Here is a 25713-nt window from a genome sequence, read left to right on the forward strand (position 1 = left end):
TGATCCACCTCCTAGAGTAATGGAAATAAAAACAAAAATAAACAAATGGGACCTAATGAAACTTCAAAGCTTTTGCACAGCAAAGGAAACCATAAACAAGACGAAAAGATAACCCTCAGAATGGGAGAAAATATTTTTAAATGAATAAACGGACAAAGGATTAGTCTCCAAAATATATAAACAGCTCATGCAGCTCGATTTTAAAGAAACAAGCAACCCAATCCAAAAATGGGCAGAAGACCTAAATAGATATTTCTTCAAAGAAGACATACAGACAGCCAAGAAACACATGAAAAGCTTCTCAACATCACTAATTATTAGAGAAATGCAAAGCAAAACTACAATGAGGTCTCACCTCACACCAGTTAGAATGGGCTTCATCAGAAAATCTACAAACAACAAATGCTGGAGAGGGTGTGGAGAAAAGGGAACCCTCTTGCAGTGTCGGTGGTAATGTAAGCTCATACAGCCGCTATGGAGAACAGTATGGAGGTTCCTTAAAAAACTAAAAATAGAATTACCGTATGATCCAACAATCCCAGTACTGGGCATATACCCAGAGAAAACCACAATTCAGAAAGACACATGCACTCCAATATTCATTGCAGCACTATTTACAATAGCCAGGTCATGGAAGCCACCTAAATGCCCATCAACAGATGAATGGATAAAGAAGATGTGGTACATATGTACAATGGAATATTACTCAGCCATAAAAAGGAACGAAATTGGGTCATTTGTTGAGACATGGATGGATCTAGAGACTGTCATACAGAGTGAAGTAAGTCAGAAAGAGAAAAACAAATATCGTATATTAACGCATATATGTGGAACCTAGAAAAATGGTACAGATGAAGTGGTTTGCAAGGCAGAAACTGAGACACAGATGTAGAGAACAAACATATGGACACCAAGGGGGGAAAGCCGCGGGTGGTTGGGGGTGGTGGTGTGATGAATTGGGCGATTGGGATTGACATGTATACACTGATGACTAATAAGAACATGCTGTATATAAAAAAAAAAAAATCAAACTCCGGAACCTCAACCTCTAGGGATTCTAATTCAGTTCCATGCAAAATTATCGAACATCCTGAGTGGTTCTTGAATAGGTGTGTCTCATGGACCCATGTTAAGAAATGTACTGTCTACTTGCCCATGATGCTCTCTCCATGAACATCTCTCCTTATCTACAGGGAGTCCCCGAGGTGGCAAGGGGGTGGGGCATCTTTATAAGGGTGTATTTAAGGGTGTAGCTCTCACTCCATCCCCCCCACCAAATTTATTAGATGACTCATATCTCACCCACCCAGCGGTAGGGAGACTACGAATGAGGAATCTTTTGCAGTGGTTCTTAGTGGAAATATTAGAGAGATTAAAAAAAAAACTGTTGCCTGGGTCCTACCCAAATTACACAATGACTGAGGGTAGGGCCCTAGGTGATTCTAATATGCAGCAGGGTTGAGAGCCATTGCAGCAGAAACCCAGGCCTGGCTGCGTCATGGGAGCCCAAGGACAACTGGGCTCTGGAATCTCTCTCCAAATTAGGGCCTAAGTTTGATTTTTGCAGCCTTCACAGGCTGGCCTGTGGTGGGCAGAATTCTGTCACTGTCAAGGGCACGGATTTTATCCGTGGGTGGGAGGTCCACTGATACTTCTCAAAATACAATAATAAAATAAATCAATGAAAATACCAAATCCATATAACCATAAAAAGTACTAAACATAAGCAAATAAATAATAAGAGAGAGCTACGTAGGGAAACATCATGAAAGTATATTAAGAATCAAGGATTCTGATGAGACCAATTCTGTAAACCTAAGGTCTGAAGGAAGTTTTTAAAATTTCTTTTAAATTTTAAATGAGGCATTTGCTTTTAGCCACTGTGAAGCTGGAGAGATCCTGGCCAGGCCAAGGACATCAGATTTCATTGTCCACCAGCCCTTTGACCCTCCCCTGGAGCCCCTCAATAAAATGGTTTGATTTAAAAAAAAAAAAAAAAAAAAGAGGCATTATTTCTATATCATTTCTGTTTCAGACTTCTCGGTGTCACTTTTTTCCTCAAAGGTCCGGTGTCTATTATCCCTGGGAGTCGGGCCCCAACTGGAGGAGACTTCACACCGTGGGCAGACAGGCCTCTAAAGCCTCCAGGGCTTCTCTTCTGGTTCCTCTCTGACAGGGACAGGCCTGTTTCTGCTCTGAGCCTGGGCCAGGTGCTGCCAGCAGTCTGACTACAGTATAGTCGCTGCTGCTAATGTGTTGGCTTGGACAGAGTTCCTCTGGTAGGACCTTCTATGAGACTCCCCTGTGCACAGTCTGATAAAAAGGGAACATCTCCAGGCTCTGAACTTTTGGGTTCATCAGTTCTGGGGTGCGTGAGGATTCTGAGTTATTAACGAGAGATCCTGGTGGATCCCAGGATCAGGGACAGTTGGGAAATGTCACCCTGACACATTTCATTCTGAGCACCTGTGAGCCATGCTCTGGCTCCTTTCTGATGAGTTGGCTTTCCCACAGATCTTGACAGATGGGGCACTGAACCTCCTGTTTGAAGACAACTCATCCTGAACTCCTGTTTGGCCCCGGTAGGCAAATTTGGTTGTAGGCTTCACCAACATATATTGAGTGCTTGCTATATGCATCCGGAGGCTTGGCGTTGAGGGTATGAGGGTGTGGACACAGTCCTGGACCCTTCAGAGGCTGCCATCCTCATGGAGAAGGCAGCTCTGCAGATGGTAAAGTGGAAATGGAACTGATGGATTCTTCTTCATCTCGTCCACTGCAGTCCAGCCCTTGGATTCTGCCCAAAGCTGCGCGTTGAGCATTTGGATGCCTAGGTAAGGGTGGGGAAGGATTTTGAATTTGGCATTGCAGAGAGAGGAGGCAACGGAGAGTCACCCAGCGTGGCGTGGAGCAAAGAGTGTGTGTAAATGAGGTCAGGGGACAGAGGGAGCCACTGCACCGAGGAGCTCAACCTTTTTGGCATGTCCCAGCCCATTTGAACTTGCAGACTCTTCCTGAGTGTTTGCCTAGCAGTTCCTGCCCCCCAAACGCCCTTCTTTCCTTCTCTACCTGGCGAGGACCCGGTGTGGGGGAGTTTAAGGTAAATCAGGGAGGGGACAGGCTGAGAAAGGCAGGCTGGGCTCAGCCTGTGGGGGGCTCGTTGGCCATGTTAAGGATCTGGACTTTATTCTGAGGGCAGAGGGGCATCCGTGAAGGGCTTGAAGCTGGCGAGTGACAGGACTGAGTGCTGATGGTCTTCTCCATCAACCGCTCCGGCTGCTGTGCGTGGGGCGAGTGTGGGAGGAATGAGATGGGAGGCGGAATGGAGCTGAAGTTTGAGCTCAGCTCACTGCAGGGGGATGCGGAGAAGCAACAGGTTCAGCCCACCTCAAACAGGTGCGTCCATCCCTACCTGGGACCCTCCTGAGTCTGAGTCTACTGTCAGGGACGAGGAGAGGGGCTGAGAGTCCTGGGGAACCCCAGTGCTCTGAAACACCCGTGCCCAACTCCAGGGCCCCAGGCCTCCACGGAAACAGTGGCTTTTGTCCTGCTTCATCAGAGAACCACTTTGCTGGAAGCAAGAAGGAAAGGCTGGGGCCATGTCTCGATCATGTTTGACATCCATTATTTATGTCCATGACCCTAACACCATCTGCCACTGGTGTGCTGGTGTGACCTCTCAGCGTGGGCTGACTCTGGGCTTTGTGGATGGGGTCACCTTACCTTGGCATCCCCACTGCTCAGCATGGGGCTGGTCACACGTTAGAGACACAAACATCCCTGGTGGGTGCTTGGCAGACATCACTTAGTTTTGTGTGTGTGTTTTAATGAAAAGAAACAGCTGTCTGGCAGAACCCACTTAGGCTAAGTGAGATGCCATCCCAGCATCCCACGCACTGCGGTCTACCTGCCAATGGTCTGGACCATGTGCTGGTGGTTTGACCCAAGGATGAAGCAGCTGGTGCTGTGTTGGCATCCAGGTGTCTATGATAACTGGCGTGGCGTCAAGGCTGGGGTGGTATGTGAATCTAAGACTTGGAAGTAGCAAAGGAAGGAAAAGAAGTGATCTCTTGAGTGGGCCAGGCCCTGTTTTAGGTGTTCTCACATCCATTAAATCACTTGGTTCTTACTCAGTTCAATGGTGGGAACAGTTACCCCAGTGGGGAGATAGGTCTGCAGAGGGAGAGTGACGAGTTCACAGTCACCTGGGTGGTAAATGGAGGTGTAAGGAATGTGGGCAGGTGCAAGGCTTCACCTGGAAGAGGGGTGGTTTTTTAAAGAATTTTTATTTTATATTGGAGTACAGTTGATTTACAATGTTGTGTTAGTTTCACATGTACAGCAAAGTGAATCAGTTATACATATACATATATCCATTCTTTTTCAGATTCTTTTCCCATATAGGATATTACAGAATATTGAGTAGAGCTCCCTGCGCTATACAGGGTCCTTGTTAAATATATTTATTTATATAGATTGTGTGTATATATATATATATATATTTTATATATAGTAATGTGTTTATGTTAATCCCAAACTAGAGGAGTGTTACCAAAATAGAGCATGTCCTATAGAAGAGGAAACAGATGTTGGGGGGAGGGTCCTGAAAATTACATAAGAAGAGGCCCAGGAAGGATGTAAGGGATGGAGGAGGCTTACCCAGAGCACACCAACATCCAGACGAAAGTCACTTGGAAGTGTGTCCAGGCTTTCTGTCCACCCCCAGAAAGAGAAGCCAACTCTGACAGGGTGGCAGCGCTGGTTCAGTGCAAGAGAAATCTTTCTAACCACAAAGGCCTCAAATTGAAAGTGATCCCTTCGTAAAGTTTTGCTTTTGGATGCAGCAATATCATTGGATAATGCATTTTCTTTTAAAGGATAGAATTTGTGGTGTGTTACGTATTGATAGTACAGTATATTTTTATTATTATTTTTAAAATTTATTTTTGGCTGTGTTGGGTCTTCGTTTCTGTGCAAGGGCTTTCTCTAGTTGTGGCAAGCGGGGGCCACTCTTCATCGCGGTGCGCGGGCCTCTCACTATCGCAGCCTCTCTTGTTGCAGAGCACAGGCTCCAGACGCACAGGCTCAGTAGTTGTGGCTCACGGGCCTAGTTGCTCCGCGGCATGTGGGATCTTCCCAGACCAGGGCTCGAACCCGTGTCCCCTGCATTAGCAGTCAGATTCTCAACCACTGCACCACCAGGGAAGCCCCCCGCATGTTTTTATAGAACAAAATGGTTAGATCATCAGCTTACGCTCGAAAAATACATATGGTTTCTAAGTTGCATTTGAGTTATTTATATTTGCATACTTTGACAGACAGCATTAATGCGTATTAATATTCCTGCTGTAAAAACATTATTCAAGCCAGAGCTACTGGCTCTGAAAGAGTCCGTAGTATGTGTAGAGCCATTCTGCTAATAGAAAGGTTAACTTGTATTTTTGAATTATTGATGATTGCTTGTTACTAATTTTTTTTTCTCAGAAAAGAGGAAATTATTAATGAAGAGATCATTGCCAATGTGTCTGACATCTATTAATGGTATCATCTTGCAACCAGCTTAAAAGAGACAGCTGGTCCATGAATTTATGCGTGGAGACAGCTCCAAACGTGCTGACAACTCTGTGGGAGGGTGGGGCTGCCAGGCAGTGAGGCCTGGGCATTGGCACAGGTGGCTGGTGAAAGGTCTTCTCGCGGCTGGCATGGCCTCATCCAAGGGCTGTCAAAGGCTTTGCCGCAGAGGGACCAGGCAGTGGATGGGCTATCACTCTCCTGACATCCTTCCAAACTCTTCTGTTCCCACGGGAGCCCATTAACACCTTTTTGTGCCACTCACTTACTGGCATTTCCTCCATGCATGTTTTAGGTCTGTGGTTTTTCAACTTGAGCATGCATCAGAATCACCTGGGAGGCTGCTTAAAACACACATTCTTGGGGCCCACCTCCAGCATTTCTGATTCAGTAGGTCTAGGGTAGGGCCTGAGAATCTGCATTCCCAACACGTTCCCAGGTGATGCTGGTGCCACTGGTCCAGGGAACACACTTTGAGAACCAGTTTTTGACCAATGATTGTCAGATTGTGATGTAACACTATCTCCGGAGAAGGGGCCGGCAAACTTTTTCCGTAGAGGGCAAGGACAGTAAATATTTTCAGTGGTATAGGCCAGATGATCTCTGTCACAGTTACTCAATTCTGCCTCTGTAATGCAGAGAGCAGCCATAGGCAATACGTAAACAAATACACAAGACTGTGTTTCAGTAAAACTTTATTTATAAAAACAAGAGGCAGGCCGGATTCTGGCTTATTTGAATAATGTTTTTATGGCAGACATATTAATATGCATTGGTGCTTTTGTTACTGAACCAAAGTTAAGTCCGCTTGCCTGTGTGCAGTAAAGCCAATCTACTTACACCGGGTTCTGGTGAAGGAAAGTGCGGCATTTATTGCAGGGCACCAAGCAAGGAGTCCAGGGCAGCTAGTGCTTTAAACACCTGAACTCCCTGAAGGCTTTCAGGGAAAGATTTTTAAAGACAGGGTAAGGGAGCGGGGTTGTGGGATGTGTGATAAGCTCATGGACGTTCTTCTGATTGGCTGGTGGTGAGGTAATCAGGAGTCAACATCACCAGCCTTCTGGTTCCAACTGGTCTGGGGTCTACGAGCTGGTGGGCAGCATACAGTTAACTTCTTCCACCTGGTGGAGGTTTCAGTACCTGGAAAACAGCTCAGAGGATATGGCTCAGAATATTATCTCTAGACTTTGAGGAAGAACTAAAAATCCTTGTCTTTGTTTAATGGCTAAACTATTATTATTTTGTCCTGCTTGACTGTTTTGCTTTCTTTCTGCATTTTCTCACTTCTCTGATTAAATGTACTCTTTGGAACTCAGGGAAGCCTAGGAGGCTACAGTTTTTCTACAGACAAGAGGCAGGCAGAGGACCTAGGTCAGGGACTGTTCTAGAAAGTCCCCATACACTTTCTGTCATGACATGCAAATATAAATAACTCAAATGCAACTTGAAAACCGTGAGTATTTTTCAAGTGTAACCTCATGACCCAACCATTTTGTTCTATAAAAACATGCATTATCCAATAATATTACTGCATCCAAAAGCAGGACTTTAGGAAGGAACCCTTTTCAGGTGGTGGTGTTACTGAGCCCAAGCTCGTACTGCTTGTTGCAGGACAGGCCAATAAATCAAGAGGCGAGTTGTTGGGGCAAGGAATAGCGACTTTATCCAGAAAGCCAGCAGACTGAGAAGATGGTGGACTAGTGTCCCAAGGAACCATCTGACCCGAGTTAGAATTCAGGCTTCTTTCATACTAAAAAGGGGAGGGGGTAAAATCAAATATTTCCTGGTTCTGGTCAGACTGGGGGGAAGGAAGGGATGTGTTGTCTTCCTTCCTTCAGCCATTCACAGGTGGACCTACTCAGGATGTCTCCTGTGAGCTAAGCAAAGGTATTTCAGCTTAATGCTCATTACCTGGGAGGCAGGATTCCCAGAGATGGGCCATTATGTATAATTTAAGCTTATAGGCAACATCCCTTTAGTGATTAACTTGTAATAGAATACAAAGGTTCTTCCCTATTACAGTAGTTTTCTGACCCCTGCTTGAGAGCAGCACTGTCTAATAGAACTTTCTGCAAAAGTAGCCATAGGCAGTACACAGATGAATAAGCATGGCTGTGTTCCAATAAAACTTTATTTAAAAAAAACAGGCAGTGGGCCAGATTTGGCCCATAGGCTGTAGTTTGAGCAGTGCTAATAGAATTTTCTGTGTTAATGGAAATGGTCTATATCTGTACTGTCCAATATGACAGCCACTAACCATGTGTAGCTCCTGAGCACTTGAAGTGCGGTTGGTACGACTAAAGACTGCATTTCTAAATTTTATATTTAAATGGCTAAAGGTGCCCTGCACAAGAGCAAGGAGAGAGAAGGCTCCAGTGGAGGGCCACTCCTCGGCTGCCTCCCTACACAGGGTGTTGCCTCTTTGAGCCTCAGTTTCCTTGTGTATAAGATGGGGATAAAACAGTAGCTATGTCACTGGGCTTTCCCCAGGGGTAAGTGAAGCATCTTGGCCCAAGCTGTCTTCCCCCAGTCCTTTGCCCCCCACTGGAGAACAGTCATCACTGGGAGCAGGGGAGGGGCTGGGGAGATGGAGATCACCACTGGGATCTTTACCTCCCTTCTTTTTGTCCAGTCTTTCCCACGAGACTGTAAACTCCACGAAGGCAAAGACCAAGTCTGCTGTTCAAGCTGCAAACCCACAGCCCTACCATCCCTGGCACATGGCAGCCAGCCAGCTCACTTGTTGAAAGAATGCCCATGTTTCAGGCTTCCCCTCAAACTGTGCTCAGATTAAGTGATCTGCAGCTAAAGTGTCTGAACACTCCTGTCTTGGCCCCCACCAGAGCCGAAAGGGAAGCCACTGTGCAGACAGGGACACTGAGGCTGAGAGAGGTCTTGCCAAAAGTCCCACGGGGTTAAGGGCAGAGTCATCCCAAGGATAAGGAGCTACCTTCTTGAGTGGAATTGAAAGGGGCTGGGGGCCTTTCCAGCCATCACAAACCCCACCCCAGGCCCTGGCTTCCTTGCTTCAGCACTGACACCGAACCCAGCCCTGAGCCAGGAGTGAACACGTGGTCAAGTTCCCCCAGCTCCCCAGGCTGATGGGGGGCAGGTGGGAAAGCAGCCCCTCCTTTCTAATCAGCACCGAAGTCCCAGTGAAGGAGGGTGGGAGATGATGCTGTCACTCTCCATGAAGCCCCTCCCTTGAGAAGACAGGCATCTGTGGCCCTGAGCCAGCCCTCCCCCTCCCCCTCCCCCATCAACCTCCCATCACCCAGCAGCCCTGTGTTAAGTGTCCAGGTGCCCTTTGAGAACTCAGGCTTGTAGAAAAGACCCAGGGGACGAACCACATTCCCCCCAGTGTGAAAAGCATCCCTACAGCAGCTGTCCCAGGGGGCCTTGGCAATAGGCATAGGGCAGGAAGTGCCTCTCTGCCAAAGTTTCACAGAGAAGCCTTAAGGACCAGCATGGGCTAACTGGGGAGATGATGCAGGGAAGGGCCTTCCAGGCAGAGGGAATGGCAGGTGCAAAAGCACGGTGCTGTGACCGGAGTCAGAGTCCTACTGGGCAGCAGGTTAGGCTCCTGAAGGAACAGAGGGGTCAGTTTCCAGGTGGAGGGAGGCTGGGAAAGCACAGAGGGCCATGGCTCAGCCTGGGCAGGCACAGGCTGGTGCTGAGGGCAGGCACTGGTCCTGCTCCACCAGCTTCGTTACCTTGCGAACAGAGCTTTTTCTTGGGGCCACGTGAACCCCATTCAGTGGGATTTTTTTAAGGCAGTGATATAGCATCTCTAGAGTGTGGGTGTGGGAGGGCTTGTGCTCTGAGGACTCTATGAGAACTGCTATTTTATACTTTTCCAGAAAGTCTGAGACAGGGCATGATTAGGAGCCAAAGGGAACCAGGACAAGTTAGAAGCTCCTTAGTGGCTTAGAAACCTCCTGCTCCCCAGGTCAGGCCCTGGGATCAGCCATGCCCAGAGTCACAGGTCATGGGCCTGGGTCAGGCCTCCCTAATAACTCCCCTGCCTGAGACAGGCCTCGGGTGACAGATGAAGAAGCCGAGCAGGGTACATGGTTAAGTGCCCTGTAGGTATTTGCAGAATTATTAAGAAGCTCTGAGGCAGCTGGTAATAGGTCCCACTCCCAGGCCTCTCCCCAGACTTGCAGAATCCCACGCTCCCCAGGCAGGGGTCTGGGAAGCAGACCTAGGCTAGCCCAAGCCCTTCACCTGTGAAGGTGGTGGGGGGCAGCTAGACAAGAGTTGGAAGAATTAGCCTGGGATTACAAGTGTAGCATGGGGGCAGTTAGTGGTCTCTATTCAAGGCGACCGTTCCACTCCATCTAGTGGGAACTGGGGGGCAGGAGAGGGAGACTCTGTGTTCTCTGCCAGAGCAACTCAATCCAGAGCCCCAGGCTCCCAGTTTTGGAAACCCTAACCATGCCCGACTTTCATATTTCTCCCCAACAGTCTGTCCAGTCCAATCCTTGGAGTCCCAACAAGGATGAGACTGGGGATGGGGTCGGGGGCTGGGGCTTGCTGAAACAGAAGAAGGAGGGCTTTGGCCAGGTTCACAGAGTGTGAACCCCTTGAGCTTTGCCCAGAGGCCCCGCCCCTGGCTTTTACAGCCCAGGCCCCCAGCCAGGACCAAGTGGCACCTGGTCTCTTCCATGAGATCCCCTGCTCCCAGGAGAGCAGAGTCCCAGCCTGTGGGCTGCAAGGGACAGCTTGGACTCTGATCTATGGTTTTAGGCTTTCAGCCTCAACCACGTCTTTTGTTCAGACCGGGAAGAAAAAGGAAAAAGCTACAGGGATCTGTCTCCGGAGAAGGGGAAGGGGGAAGGCAGCAAGAGAGACTGGGATGCCTCATGCCCAGTCTTCACCCCCTCCAGTGTGGGGTGGTGACAAGGGAGACATGTGGGTGAATGAGAGGGGTGCCTGTGAGGCTGATGCCGGGGGTGGGGGGTGGGAATTGCGGCGCGGTCATAGATGCACCCAGAAGAGTGTGTGTGTGTGTGTGTGTGTGTGTGTGTGTGTGTGTGTGCGCGCGCGCGCGCGCGGGGTGGGGGGGGGGGGAGGGGGTGCCTGTGAGGCTGATGCCGGGGGTGGGGGGTGGGAATTGCGGCGCGGTCATAGATGCACCCAGAAGAGTGTGTGTGTGTGTGTGTGTGTGTGTGTGTGTGTGTGTGTGCGCGCGCGCGCGCGCGTGCTGGAGGTGGGGTGACGACTCTTACATGAACTACCCATCGCAGGGCGTGCCCGAGACCCTCACCAGCGGACACCTGCTACAGTTGAGGGGAGATACCCCTCCCTTCCCCCCATTCACCTGGTCCCCGCTCCCGAGTCGAGACGCCTGCCCCCTCCTTCCCTCCTCTCGCATCCGTCCCCCCACTCACCTGTTCTCCCACGGCTTCTCTCTCTCTCCTTCCTCCCCCCACCGCCCCCTATACCTGCACCCCAGCCGGGCAGATGGTGCGCGGCGGCGCGGCCCGGGGGGAAGGGGCGAGGACCCCGCGGGGCGCGTGACTGTACGAGCCAGCTGCCCCGAGCCGCCCGGCCCGGCGAGGGAGCGCGGGGAGCCCGCCTGGGCCAGGCGCGGGCGTGTGCGAGGCGCGGGCGTGCGCGCGAGGGTGTGTGCGCGGCCGAGGCGGAGCGTCGGGCGGGTGGGCGGCGGCGGCGGCGGCGGCGGCGTTAGGACTCCGGGGACACCGCCCCCCTACCCCCGCCCCGCATCCCGCCCCCGCCCAGCCTCCCGCCTCATTTCGCGCTGCGCCTCGGCTTCGAGCGCAGCGGCGCCGGCTCCGCGAGCCCAGCGGCGCGCACCGCCTGCGGCCGCGCCGACGATGCGGGGCCGCCCCGCGCCCGCCCCAGTCCCGGCCCCGGCCCCCGCGGGAAGGGGCTGAGCCACCGCCGCCCGGATGGCGAGCCTCGCCGCGCTCGCCCTCAGCCTGCTCCTGCGGCTGCAGCTGCCGCCGCTGCCCGGCGCCCGGGCGCAGAGCGCCGCAGGTGAGTGCGCCCCCGGCCCCTTCTCCCTCCCCGGCGCGTCCGGGCGCCTGCCGCCGGGCCCCGGGAAGAGAAAGTTGTGCAGACTCGCGGGGGATGCGGGGGGCGGCTGGCCGGAGCCCGGGTCCCCGACTGCAGCCGCGGGCAGCCGTGTCCAGGCGCGCCCGGGCCAGCGTGCCCGGCCCCCGCCGTCCCTCGGCCGGCCGCGTTCGGCGAAGTGTGCCGCTTTACTTTCCTGCGGACCCCCCGGCCTCGAGTAACTTTCCGCGGCTGTGGCGAATATTTCCGCTTGCCGCCTCCCACTTGTCGGAATCTGTCATTTGAGTGTTTGGGGCGGCGAGACGGGAAGCGGCATCGACGCCCGGGGTGGAGCGTCCTCTCCCCGGCAGCCTCCTGGGCAGCGCGCGCTTTTCGTGGGGAGGACCGGTCGCCAGCAGGCCGAGGCAGCCAGGGCGGTGGCTTTTCTTGTCTCACGGGGGAGACAGGCGGCCCCAGACTTGCTCTAACCACGCTGCTTCCCTGAGCTTGTCCTTACGCCGCTGAAGGCACCGTGGAGGTGTTGGTGTTAACGATCGAGACGGCGATTCCTCCTTCCTGCCCCGTGGTTCTTATCCGAAGCAAACGGTCGCACCTGTTAAGGCGCTTCAGGTGGAGGGGCTTTGACCTGTGAGCGGGTCTGCTCCAGAAAAGTTTGGGGGACTCGTATTTGGATTTGACCATGGGGAGGAGGCGAGCAGAGGTAGTTCCCCCTGTGTGTGGGGGGGGGGCGGGGGGCGTTTGCCCTGGCATGCTACTAATGGCAAGTTGGCATGCACAGGAGGCCACCAGGATCCGGGATCTTACACATCCCCAAAGCCCACAGGAGGCAGCTTCCAGCCCTGAGCCCCCAAAGGGTAGGCGGTGGGGGAAGGAGAGAAGGGAGAAAGGGGTGCAGGTAGGCGAGCAGAGGTAGTTCCCCCTGTGTGTGGGGGGGGGGGCGGGGGGCGTTTGCCCTGGCATGCTACTAATGGCAAGTTGGCATGCACAGGAGGCCACCAGGATCCGGGATCTTACACATCCCCAAAGCCCACAGGAGGCAGCTTCCAGCCCTGAGCCCCCAAAGGGTAGGCGGTGGGGGAAGGAGAGAAGGGAGAAAGGGGTGCAGGTATGCTTCCAAGTTCAGAATCACCTTGCAGTTTCCAATTAGCTCAGGTGTGACCACGCTGAGGGGAGATTGCTGGGATCACAGGGGCAGGCTGAGATGAGCTAGTGGGACTTAGGAAAAGATTCGTTTTGGATTGATGAGTAACAGCGGTGCCCATCTATTATCACGCTGAAAGAAAGAGAAGGGAAGAAAGAGAAAAACTGTGGGGGAGTGTAACCTCTTTAAACAGGCTGCCTCTGAGGTTAATAGCCGCTGGAGTGACATTCCACTGGAAATGCACTGGAGTCTTCCTTGCTCCAAAACGGGAACTGAATATGGGACTTCTGCGAAGGAACAGCTTGTTTCGTGGCTGGGAAGTTAGGCGACCAGGACACTTCTTTTGAGGTGTGTGAAGCTGATAGGTTGGTTTAGCAAGTAAGAGAAGAGGGACAGCCACACATCATTCTGGAGATGGTGCACAATTCCTGTTTTCCTCGTTTTGGGTCTGTGTTAGGTGTGCTAGGGCAGGGAAGGAGGAGGATGCTTGGGGGCAGTCCTGGGGACCAGGCATCATTTGTGACTTAAATTTTTACTATCCTCCAAGGCCTGCCAGGCCTGCCACCCATGAATAGTACTCAGGTTTCCGCGGCAAGAACCAGTGTCAAAAATATTCCTCCACGGGTCTCAGAGCGTTCTTGGGTGGCGTGCGGTAAAACCGTACGGGCTTGGGAAGCTGCCCGATGCTAAAAGCAAGCCGGCTCCGGATGCTCCCGCCAGGTGGCGCTCGCCCACAACTGTTAAAATGCAAATCTAGTTGCTTTTATCTCCGGAATAGAACTTCTTTTCAATTTTTAAGTGAGTAATGTGTTTATTCAGCAGCCTTTTGTTAAAACATTTAGAGAAGTGTGAGGAGCAAGCACCTCTTCTTTGTTTGCTCTTCGGAACACAGGGGAAGGAGAAGCAATCCTGGAGTACAGTTTGGGAAGAAATTTAAGGCACCATGTTTCTTTTGATTCGACCTGAGCTGAGTGGCTTCTGCAAACCTACTCTAGTGTATTCTTAGCAAGTGGCTGCGTTTGTTCCAGGGGCTTCTTAAACGAGGCGGGGGGGATTAACTTGTGTTGGAGATATGATGCATTCTAAGCCTCACTCATTTGTAAAAATGGGGATTTTCTGTATGTATCTATTCTCTCCTTTCTGGTTTAATGCTAACTAGAAGACTTAAGTTAATTATTTTTTCCAGGTTTCTAACATCTGCACTTGTAGATGCAGGAATGCTGCAAATGCTGACTTTAAAAAATGGACTTATCTTCTTACTTTATTTATAAATGCAGACATTGTTAACCCAAATCTAAATATGACTATAGTTTGATTTCTTTGAAAGAATCTGATTTAAAACTTTTGGCAAGTTTGGGTAAATAATACGTTTAAAAACTCAGTGGTGTGCTCTCCATATTCTTTTAATCTGAAAATTCTCAGTCTCGAAAGCAATTTCAGTTTGTAAGCTTACATCCAGTACACAGTTGGGGTAATATACTTTGCTGTAATGTGTCGGTCACAGTGTCCAAAAGTCAGTGGTGAAAGCTTGTCATCAAAAGGCAATTTCCTTCTTCCTTCTTGTGAGATGTGTTTCATGAGCCAGGATTATTTTTGTAAGCAATGATGGCAAAAAAAAAACCCAACACATTTAAAATCAGCCTCTGAAAAGTGTGGCAAAAACATGATTTGGGATGAGGAAAGAAGGAAACAGTTAAACAAATGGATAAGGGGATAATTTATTTATTTACTAGTGGGTTTCAGCATCCGTACATTGAGAGCAAGAATGGATCTGAGAGGGACTGACTTGCCATCACAATTGTTAGCGATGTAGTCATTTAACTCGATAATCATTGCCACATACCTCTGGGGAACTGTTAGCAGTACAGTCAAATTTTACTTTCTCTCCTGGATTGCTTGATTTGTTTTCTAATAAAAGAACCATTAATGTGCAAACCTGGCTAGGATTCTGTTTCAGCAACAATCGCAAACATGTTCATAGTGAAACTAGACCACCGTCTTGGGTTATAACCCACTGCCTTTCTCCTCTCCTTCTTTTCTTCTTGCTTAGCTCCTGCAGGCTCCAGGCTGCCAGCTGAGACGGCATCCTCTGTAGTAGTGTAACTGTCACCTTTCAGAGCCACAATCACAGGACATTACATCATCATTTTTTTGAGCACGGGATACTCCCATGACTCTCTGGCAGCGTGTTGCTGTGGAAACAAGAGCAATGCCATATAGGCAGTGGGTCCTTGATACACAGTTATTGATGATGATGAAGAGATGGTAGAGTCTCAAGGTACCTGTAATGGGGGACGGGGGAGTTTAACTCGGGAGGCAGCCTGATTGAGCAAAAAAGAGTATGAGCTTTGGAGTCTGAAGTCCTCAGTTTGAATACTGCCCCTGCCTCTTTCCAGCTGTGTCAGCCTGGGCAAGTCATTTACTTCTCTAATCCCCAGCTTCTCATTTGTCAGGTGAGAATGATGATAGCTGCCTCACTGGATTTTATAAAGACTAGATAAGATGATGCACGAAGCGTGAGTGCATTGTACTACTTTATCCTGAAGGGGAGCCTTTTTCTCTTACTTGCCCTGGCATTGATGCATGTACACAGGCCGAGGGGGCACTGATGTTAAGCTCAGTTATGAATTGAAAATTAGATGGCTGGGTTTTGGTGATGATTTTTAGCGTTTCTCTTTTTCTTCTTTACGGAGGCTTGATTCTCTGCAGCCACTTTTAGAAAGAGACTTGGAATGAAACAGGTGATACTAATACATTTGGCCATTCAAAGGTTTAGATAGGTGTGTTTAGTTCCAAGCATGTTTTACCTGGTAAATGAGAACGGATGGAAAACAGAGTGGTCACACATTGTAACTGGACAGTGTTCACGTACGTCTTCCCTCCCTTCCTACCACCCTCCTCACACTGTCTTCCTTGCCTCCTGGCTCTTCCTCCTGCTCTACTGCCATCTTTTACCTAACCTAGAAATCAAGTGCGTGGCCCTCTGGGGCTGTGAGGGGAAAGATGCTTTGTGCACTTGACAAATAAGCGAAGACTAAGTAAACGCATAGAGGGCTGGGGCGGTCCAGTAAATAAAAAAGCTATGAGATTATTGAAAACAAACCATGCCTGACAGGTGTAATAGCATTTGCAGGCACATTACGGAACTGGGGCTAGGAGGCAGCACCATGTAGATATTAGAAAGTAGTTGGAGTGTCTTGTGAAATCTTATAAAATGGATTCAAATAGGTTTGGAGAGGAAGAATGCTGTGGGTTTTCTGTGGATTAAGAGCAATCAGATGCAGCCAGAGGGACAGCGGGGAGCCCTAGTGTTGTGTGCAGGTGGGACAGGGTTACCAGAGGGGCTGATGAGATTCAGCGATGGATGTGGTCTTGCTGGACACCCTTCTTTGCCTGGAAGAGGGAGAAATGACCATGATCATATTTATTCATGATCTATTGGTAAGAGTTGCAAGTTTTGGAAAAGATACAGAGGGACGCAGTGAGGACGCGAGGTATAGATCCCAAGGGATCTGCCAGAAGTCAACTGTGAAAAATGGGAATTAATGTGTCAAAAAGGCAGAGATGAGGAGCCGTTGAGAAACAGTGATCCTTTGGCCTGTTTTATTTCAAAATGTCAGCATTGTTTCCCTCGGCACATCCTAGGTATTTACCCAGGTGAGGGCTGCTCAGAAACCCCACCAGATCCACCATCAGACTGATGGGTGACTAATAAATTGAAGTGAGTCTACAGTGTTACAGACAATTTTTTTTTTTCACACTCTAGTCAAGCTGCTGAAGTACATCTGACACACACATTCACTGGTGCACAAGTGGAATAGATAGTCTTTCCAATTTCTTGAATATTCAGCTTACAATCTTCATTTGATGCTGGAGGGAATGAAAAATGGTGACGCCACTTCGGTAAGTGGTTTGGCAGTTTCTTTAAAAAGTTAAACGTACACGTGCCATAGGATACAGCCATTTCACTTCTAGGAATATACCCAACAGAGATGAAAACATATGTCGACACAGAGACACGTACGTGAATGCTCATAGCAGTGTTATTCATGGTTGCCAAAAGCTGGGAAGAATCCAAATGTCCATCAACTGGTGAATCCATCCAGTGGAATACTACTAGCAATAGAAGGGAATGAACTATTGATAATATGCTACAGCATGGATGAACCTCAAAAAACATTACACTAAGCAAAAGAAGCCAGTTACAAAAGATTACATATTGTATGAAATATTCAGAAAAGACAAATCTATGGAGACAGAAGGCAGAGCAGTAGTTGCCTGGGGCTGGGCATGGGAGCAGGTATTTGTAGCAAGTGGGCATGAGAGAACGTTTTGGAGTGATGGAAAGATTTGAAAACTGGCAGGTGGTGATGGTTGAGTAACTCTCTAAATCCCAGCTCCCGGCTTGTGATATGAACTTGGTAAGTTACTTCACTGTTCTGAACCTTTATCTCTGCATCTGTAAAGGGGGCACACCTGTGCCCTGGTGCTGCAAGAGCCAGAGGTAACTCCTGTAAATTGTCGAGCTTGGTTCCTGGCACAAAACAGGCACCCGGTAAGCGGCATCACTCTTAATTGTGCCTTACCGGTCTCCAAAATAGTTTGTTGCATTCATTATTTGCAAGGCGTTATTTTTGGTTTGTCCTTCCACCCCTCTTTTAGGCTCTTTAGACTGTGAATTAAATCAATGAGCTAATGTTTCTTCCCTCTCATCAGTTTGGCAAAAATGAAAAAGTTTAAGACTATCAGGTTTTGATAAGGATCTGAGCAATTAGGTGGCTTTGTTCCCTGTTGAGTAGTGACTATTGAAACAGCTTCTTTGAGTGCTCATTTGGCAATGTCTATTAAAATTGAAGATGCGAATGCTTTGTGCCTGGAGTGTTTTGGTAGGGTTTGGAATGCGGGGGGATGGGGGGGTGGGGGGGAGGGGGAGGAGGGAATAGACCGTTCATTCATTTTCTTTCTCATTAAGCCAAGGATGTGGAAATTTAACAGAAGGGTGGAAGCCCCCTTGCTTGGGAGCAGGTACAACATGCTTTTGGCCCCTCAGTTTCCTAACAGGATGAACAACTTTCAGGGGTGAGGAAACAGCTCTTGTTTTTCTGCCTTTTGTGAGGGCTTCCATCAACACCCCGGAAGAACGTGCCACCGGCAGTTCATGTGCTGCTCTTAAGATGTTTATTAACCTCAAACATTCTGGACATCATGACACTTGTCCTCTTCCAGGGGAGGACGCAGTGCTGTCACCCACATTCCTAGCTCCAATTTCCCAAGACCCTGGAAAGCCTGTTCCTCTCGGATCACCCAGACTTAACTTTACTTCCCTTTTATCCCAGTGGTTCCGAAACTGATCATGAGATCACAAACCCATTTCTCTTGATCCTCCTGTAATTCATAGTGGGTGGTTATTAATCTTTTAAGGGTCATGTATTTGTCTCTTTGGAACCAAGCATGAATTCATGAATTCATATCCGCAAGGAGAACTTTTTAAAGCCTGCTTAAAGTTTAATCCTCATGAATGGGGTGGCTTTGAATGGCCTGTACTTGCTCTTTTGGATTATAATTATGACTTTTCTGCTGCTCAAATGATCACAAGTTAGTCATTGGGAGCCCCTTTAAACCAGATCCTTTTTCACCATTTTCAAACATCTTTGAGAGCATCCTGATTTTTCTGTGACAACAAGGAACTTCAGGCTTACCCCTAGGTTTTCTGTTCCAAACATGTAGTCAGTTATTTATTTTTTTTGAAAAGAACCCAGAGGGAAGAGATATGGGGACATATGTATATGTGTAACTGATTCACTTTGTTGTAAAGCAGAAACTGACACACCATAGTAAAGCAATTATACTCTAATAAAGATGTTTAAAAAAAAAAAAAAGAGCCCAGATCCCTTTTTGTGGAGATATCAGAACCCGAGCTGCACATTGGGAGGTTTTATTTGAACACTGGAAGAGAATAAAACAGGGGCTCTTGGTAATGTTAGGGATAGAAAAAGATATTTTAAACAGCATGCCTTTAGGACCATTTATCTCTTTGGTTTTTTTAAAGTTCACTTGAGCATGAGAACTTATTTGTCTAATTAAAAATAATTTTGTCGTTGTCAAGGTATGTGCTTAAATGTGAGTATAGCCTCGAAGTTGATGTCACTATTCCTTCTGAAGCATCTTGGAATTGGCCCCTAAGTGCACAGGTCCAGATGATTCTCACCTGTCAGTGTTTGTTGAGCTCCAGCTTTCTAAAATGAAGAAAAACATATCCCAGTGTCATCCTAAGGCAACTTGGTGAGTTGTCTATTGCCGTGTAACAGGTCCCCCGAAACTCAGTGCCTTTATTTTCTCACAACTTTTCTTTGAGTCAGGAATCTGAGTGACACAGCTGGGTTCTCTGGCTCTGGATCTCTGCAGTCAAGATACTGGCTGGGGCTGCAGTCAACTCGGCTTGAATGGGGAAGGGTCTGCTTCCAAGATCACTCACTTGGTTGTTGGAAGGATTCAGTTACTCATGGCTGTTGGATTGAGGGCCTCAGTTCCTCATGAGCTGGAGAGAGGCCAACTGGGTTCCTTGCCAAGTGGGCCCTCCATCACAACATGGTTCCTGGCTTCACCAGAGTGAGCTATTGAGGGGACAGGAGAGCGTATGAGCAAGCCGGAAGTCAGTCTCTGTAACCTCATTTTGGAAATGACATCTCATCACTCTTGCCATCTTCAAGTAAAGTCACTAGATCCCACTCCCCCACAAGGGGAGGGAATCACACAAGGGCTTGACTACCAGGAAGCGGGGATCTTTCATAACCATGTTAGGAGCTGCCAACCACAGGAACCTCAAATAAATGACACGCAGTATAGGAAACCTTGTATCTTGGGGAAAAAATTACAAACATCACTTTTAAAGTGTGTTCACATCTTTTCATTCTTTTTATTATTTTGGGCACCAGTATCAGTTCAGTGTCAAGATTTCTCTCCTTAAAGGACTTTGAGTAGAGAGATTTATTGTCCCATAATTGACTTAGCTTAAATCTTAAAAAAGTTAATTATGAAGGTCAGAAAGTAAAAAATGAATTAATATGAAGATTCATCAGAAAACTTTTCAAACTTTATCCTAAAAGTTGAAGTACTGTGTTTTTATAAGACTATAAAATGTTTACACTAGTATGTAGGTTCCACAAGAACCATTTTATAATAAACACTAGTAGTTTAGGGCTATAATAAAGTTTAGCTAAAATTTACTATTTTTATTGCATATAGATATCCCAGTTAAAAAATTTAGTACTTAATATTTTAGACCTTTTTGACCCATGTCTAGAGAGTTTTTTTATTTTCACATAAGACGAAAATTGATAATTTATTAAGTTACATATTAAGTTACAGTGATTGAAAGTTTAATGTAAATATACAGATTATTTTATGGATCAAAACATGTCCTGCATGTACGTTTAGTTTTGATTGCTGAGGCAGTAGTACAGTCATTACAGAAGAACTTCAATCACGGTATTTTTTTAGGTGACTGTGGTTGGGGCCCATGAGATCTTCCAGGAAGTATGGTTTTGTAAAAATCCAGATGGGCTGACCAGACATTGGAGTTCCTGATGGGGATGTGCTCCAGGAATTTACCTGTTACTCAGGTTACCTATTTGCTTGGTGGTGGTTCCAGAGGTCCCCATTGTGCTTTCCTAGGCAGTTGTAAGTAGGCGGGAGGGTCACCAGTTTATGATGGTCCCAACCACAAGCTCTTTTGGAGTCATCTCTGTAAGGTGACCTTGAGGAAGGAGGAAACCAAGACACCTTGAGTTTGCCCATTATATGCCTTGGGGAAATGCTTGTCTGGGTTCCACTTTCAGGGGCTTGGACTTTTGAGCAATTTCTCATTTATTCATTGTCATCTTCAGTCCTGCTGAGTCAGGCTGTGCAAGGTTGGGTGCCAGGCACCCCTCCTGCTATGAGGGAGGTGAGGGCATAATTGTCCTAGGTGTCTAGGTCAGGGCTGCTGCATGTGGCTCTGTGGAACCTGCACAGCTGTACATGCAGGACTGGGTCAAGGACTGGGTCATTCTGCTCCAGTGAATCAGCTTTGAGTTCAAAGCTATTTCCATGTTCAGTCTCTCTCCTATTTCCAGAACCAGAGCTCCTGATATTTTTAACTATTATTTTTTCTTTCTTCTGCCAAATATTTTCTGTTTACCATCTCTGCACCTGTTACATTATCTTTTTACTTTTTGTTATAGGAAATGTGTGCACTGGGTTGGGGGAATGGTTTTCAGCTCAGAAACTTCGGAAACTAAGACTTTAAGCAAGATTCTAACCTGTCTCAAACCAGGGCTGGGGAGGGATGAGGTGGAGTGGGAGGAATGATCAGTTATATTCAGAAGCCAGGAGGATGGCCAGCCTCTTCCCTGTATCTCAGCTGGCTCCAGTTTAGGATGGTGATCTTCCTCTAGACACATTGTTTGGAACAAAGCAGAGGGCAGCTGTCTCACACTTGGGTTGCATTGTCTTGAGGCCCTTTAAATTGGATTTATGGAGGAACTGTGGAATCTCCTGGAAAAGAGGAAACTTGTAGTTTCCAACTGTTGAGATGCTCAGTTCAAACATGCAGACACCTTAACCGAACCCAAGTACCATACCACTCTTGCTTCAGACAGAAGTTTAAAAAACTTTCTTGGAGGGGTGTACTTATCAATGCAAAATTTTTCCTTTCAATTAAATCTTTAAAATTTTCTGTACAGAGGATGTGTATTCCAAGTATAGCATTATTTCTGGGACTTGACCCCTTGAACACGATTTTTGGTGGAGGAGTCACCTGAACAAATCCCAGAGTTCCAAGGTCACTACTGTGTGTAAAGATGTAAACATATTTTATTTATTTTTATTTTTTAATATTTAACTCTAATTTTCTTTTTTTTTTAAACATCTTTATTGGAGTATAATTGCTTTACAATGGTGTGTTAGTTTCTGCTTTATAACAAAGTGAATCAGCAATATATCCCATTTCTCCTCCCTCTTGCGTCTCCCTCCCACCCTCCCTATCCCACCCCTCTAGGTGGTCGCAAAGCACCGAGCTGATCTCCCTGTGCTGTGTACACATATTTTAAGGTAGATTTTCTTAGTTTAACTTGGGACCGCTCTCCTTATTGGTCGCTATTTTAGTGAAGGTTGATGAAGTCAGAACTCCCTTACCTTTATTATCTTTACATCTCTTTGCACGTAAAATGTTCAGCATACATTTAAATTCACTTGTATGCAGAAGCACATTGTAATTGCTTTTCCCTGAGAATTGACTTAGCAATTCTTAATTCCATTCTCATTTCCTCTTACCTCCCAAACCTCAGCAGCTATCATTTGTCATTGGAAAGTTGCTGACCACCCGTTCCACCTGGAGCTCTAGGGGTCCTTGGTACCTCCCCTATTCTAGCCTACCTTTTCAGATGTCTAATTGGGGGCCATCCCTTTGTGATCTGTAGGCTTTGGCTCAAATTTGACATTTCCTTCTTTTGGGGTCTCAACTCCCTTTGGAGATTCTTAGTTCTAGCTAGCGTTTTGGCTCATATAGAAGATTCCAGGAATTATGCCTTGGGCTCATTGCCCTTGGCTCAGCCATCTTTTACTATATGCAGGGTCCAAATGGTATGAGGCAGAGGAACAGTGAAGGAATTCCACTTGGCTCAGAGCCTCTCACAGAAATTCTCACGTTTCAGCATGTTTTACTTATTGTTTCCTACTTTGGCATTCTGATCTCAGAGTAAAATCTGGCCATGATAGTGAGCACAGCGTGCCTGTCCCATTTCTGACACCAACGGCGTAATTAAAATGGATTACAAATTATCCGGCAGAGACCTTGTATGTGCTCCAAACTTTCATAAATTCCTGATTTATTTAGCTAAAGATACAGGATATCATGGAAGTGAGGTGACTACAGAGAGATGAAGCAGATGTGGTGTCTTGGCCTGACCTTTTCTGGCCTCTTGGTTCCCCTCATGGGGTGCATACTTGCTGGTGACATCTTCAACGCCGGCAGAATCCTGCTTATGCACAGAAGCAGCCCAGTTTTTGCCATGCCATTGCATAGCATCTTGGAAGATCCTATACTAAAAATATGAGCATTTATTAAGAGATATTTACGAATATTTACAAATAGGTTCTTCTGGTTCATGAAGCAAACTCAGCATCTGCAAGGCCACATCCTTTCCTGTAGGAAGAAAAAAGAGCCAATTTTATGGATGTAACAGTCGAATATTGTATTAATAATCACACTATGTGTATGTTAGTATAAGAAGCAAAATGGTAGGCTACTCTTTGCAGAATAGGTATAGAGAGAAATGGAATTGAGATGGTAGATAAACGGCATTTTGGCTTTAATTTGTAATCTATTTCATTTGAAAAGGAGAATACATTTAAACTTTGTTAAAATTAGTTGATAATTCTTGATAGAGAAGAACATAGGTGTTAATTATACTTCTCTTTGTAATATTTCTGCATTTCAATTATTTCCTTAAAAAGTGATACCCTTGCAATTTAAGATTTGTCGTAAATTATAGGGATTTTAAACATATGAACTGTTCCTCAATCATTCTTTCAAAACAAATTGAGGTCTTATTTTCTTTATGGAAAGCTGCCTTTCAAAGTCTGTAATGAGGATTCCTATGGGGAATTATAAGACCCCTGCATCTGGTTAGAAGGAGCAAAGGAGAGAATTGTGTTACAAATGTAGGGAGGCACTTGAGCATGAGTGACTGGGGCCCCGATGGAGCGGCCTTCTTAGGCATCAGTGTCCATCTACCTCCTACACCTTCTCTCTCCTGGGGTCTCATGGAGAATAACAGAGATTCTTCCATGGGGCAGCCTTTGGGTTTGCTTGAGGAGGGTACATTTGACACAGAAGAATAATGTTCCATAATCTTTTCAGTGTTTAGAGATGCTGTGAACCTAGGCACAGTTTTCCCATCTGTAAAATGAGCAGATGACTTTGGTGTTTTTTTTTTTTTGTTTTTTTTTTTGCGTTACGCGGGCCTCTCACTGTTGTGGCCTCTCCCGTTGCGGAGCACAGGCTCCGGACGCACAGGCTCAGCGGCCACGGCTCACGGGCCCAGCCGCTCCGCGGCATGTGGGATCTTCCCAGACCGGGGCACGAACCCGTGTCCCCTGCATCGGCAGGCAGACTCTCAACCACTGCGCCACCAGGGAAGCCCGACTTTGGTGTTTCTTAGGGCTGGAGTTCTAGTCTCTGACTTTAGGCTTTTGATTGTTTCCCCCTGAAAATCAAATCATTTGACATCTTTGATAGGGGTTAAAATATTAAAAATCTACCCTTTCCCGATGAATCAGTTTTGTTATTTGACACCATCCATAGTTTGTTCAAAAGGAATAAGTTGTGAAATCCCCAGGTCTAGGAGATGAAACAAACAGAATCTGTTTCCAGGATTGTTCATTTCAAAGGGCGACTCCATTAGTCCAGATTAGAATATAACAAAGAATTTTCACTCTCCTGGGGTGAAAATTTCTAAACCCATAAGAGTATCCAGAGGAGCGGAGCATTTGGCTCATGTTGGAATGGAAAGCAGAAAATACAAGGAGATGACAAGTCACTTGGTGAAATGATGGATGATAGGGGAATAATAATGGGCAACCAGATTTAAAAGTTATGAAAATCACATGTGCACCGGGGTGTGTCTGCAGAGCCTGAAGGATTCAAACTGAACACCAGGGGAGTAAATACAAGAGAGGAAATGACTGCCAAATAGGGAACACTAACACTATTGGGTACTTTAAAAACTTAAAATGAGCCACAGGCATTTTTCAAAGGCTTTACTAATTGTCACTTGTGGAGTCTTCATAACAGTCCTATGTTGTGGGTACAGTTATCATAAAAAAATGAACAGAGTGGTTAAGCCCAAGGTTGCACAGCTAGTGAGTGGTAGAGCCAAGGCTTGAACCCGAGCAGTTTGAGGCTGGAATCTGTGTTCTTAGCCACTGCTTCCTGCTCTCGGTCCGGTTTACTTTGTGCCAGGTGCTGTGCTCAATTCATCCTTAGGGGAAGAGTTTAGGTCCCACTTGAAGTTCCTGGGTGGAAAGCCTTTCTGCAGAATTTTCAATGAGAAAATTGCGGGGGAGTTCTAAGGCTTCATTGAATTCTCATAACGATCTTATGAAGCAGGCACAACAATCCCATATATCAGGTAAGAGAACCGGTTTTATGGAGGCTCAAGGGCTTGGCCACAGTCACACCTGAGTCATCTCATTTCAGACTCCAGGTCCTTAAACACATAATGTTGAATGGTAGGAGACTTTTCCGAGTGGGGAAGAGGGGCTGTCTTCCTAAGAAAGAAGCCCCATCTTCTCCCCAAATAAGTCTCAACCATCCCAGTATCAAAAGAGGGTAATTCATAGAAAGGACCCTCATTTGTCCTAGAACAAAAGTTGGGCCCTTAGATGCGGCTGGTTTCACATTGGGGGCTCAGCAGCTGAAGGTGCCACCCTCCCAGGAACTCAGATGGGATGAAGGGTTCATCCCTGACTATGGTCTTTGGACCTCTGGGTCTCCAGCAAACACAGCAGTTTAGGAAAACACTTGTCAGCTGGACATAGTTGATTGAATTCATTTAACCCACAAGATAGTCAGCCTGTGGATTTAGGAGAGGTGATTATTTGAGTTTTACAAATGAACAGCTGAAGCCTAAGCCATCAGGTGGGACTGCCTTTGAGTTTGTAGGATGCACCATCAGCTGTTGAACATCAGAGATTTTTGCAGCAAGACTTTGGTTCTGAAATATAAGGGCCTGTGTAATTTTATCTCTAATTTTCCAAAGGCACTCAATACCTCCCCGTTGAATTTTTCATTGTGTGCCCTGCAATAAAGAATGTGTAAATTCCTTCTCAATTTCAGCTCTTGTGACTGCAGTTTTTTTTTTTTTTTTTTTTTTTTTTTTTTTTTTTTTGTGGTATGCGGGCCTCCCTCTGCTGCGGCCTCT

At 47.1% G+C, this 25713-nt stretch overlaps 1 protein-coding gene across 2 annotated transcripts in view; it reads left to right on the top strand.

Annotated features, from left to right (window-relative positions):
• Positions 1-11486: 11486 nt before the first annotated feature.
• The window catches only part of PTPRT (protein tyrosine phosphatase receptor type T), a 1083615-nt gene continuing 1069388 nt past the window's right edge, over positions 11487-25713 (top strand). For both annotated transcript variants that reach the window (XM_024128402.2, XM_024128403.2), the window contains exon 1: positions 11487-11574. In XM_024128402.2, the coding sequence (XP_023984170.1) occupies positions 11487-11574 (88 nt within the window). The remainder of the gene's footprint in view (positions 11575-25713) is intronic.

The sequence above is a fragment of the Physeter macrocephalus genome, chromosome 14 (genome assembly GCF_002837175.3).
Source record: "Physeter macrocephalus isolate SW-GA chromosome 14, ASM283717v5, whole genome shotgun sequence".
Classification (NCBI taxonomy): Eukaryota; Metazoa; Chordata; class Mammalia; order Artiodactyla; family Physeteridae; genus Physeter; species Physeter macrocephalus.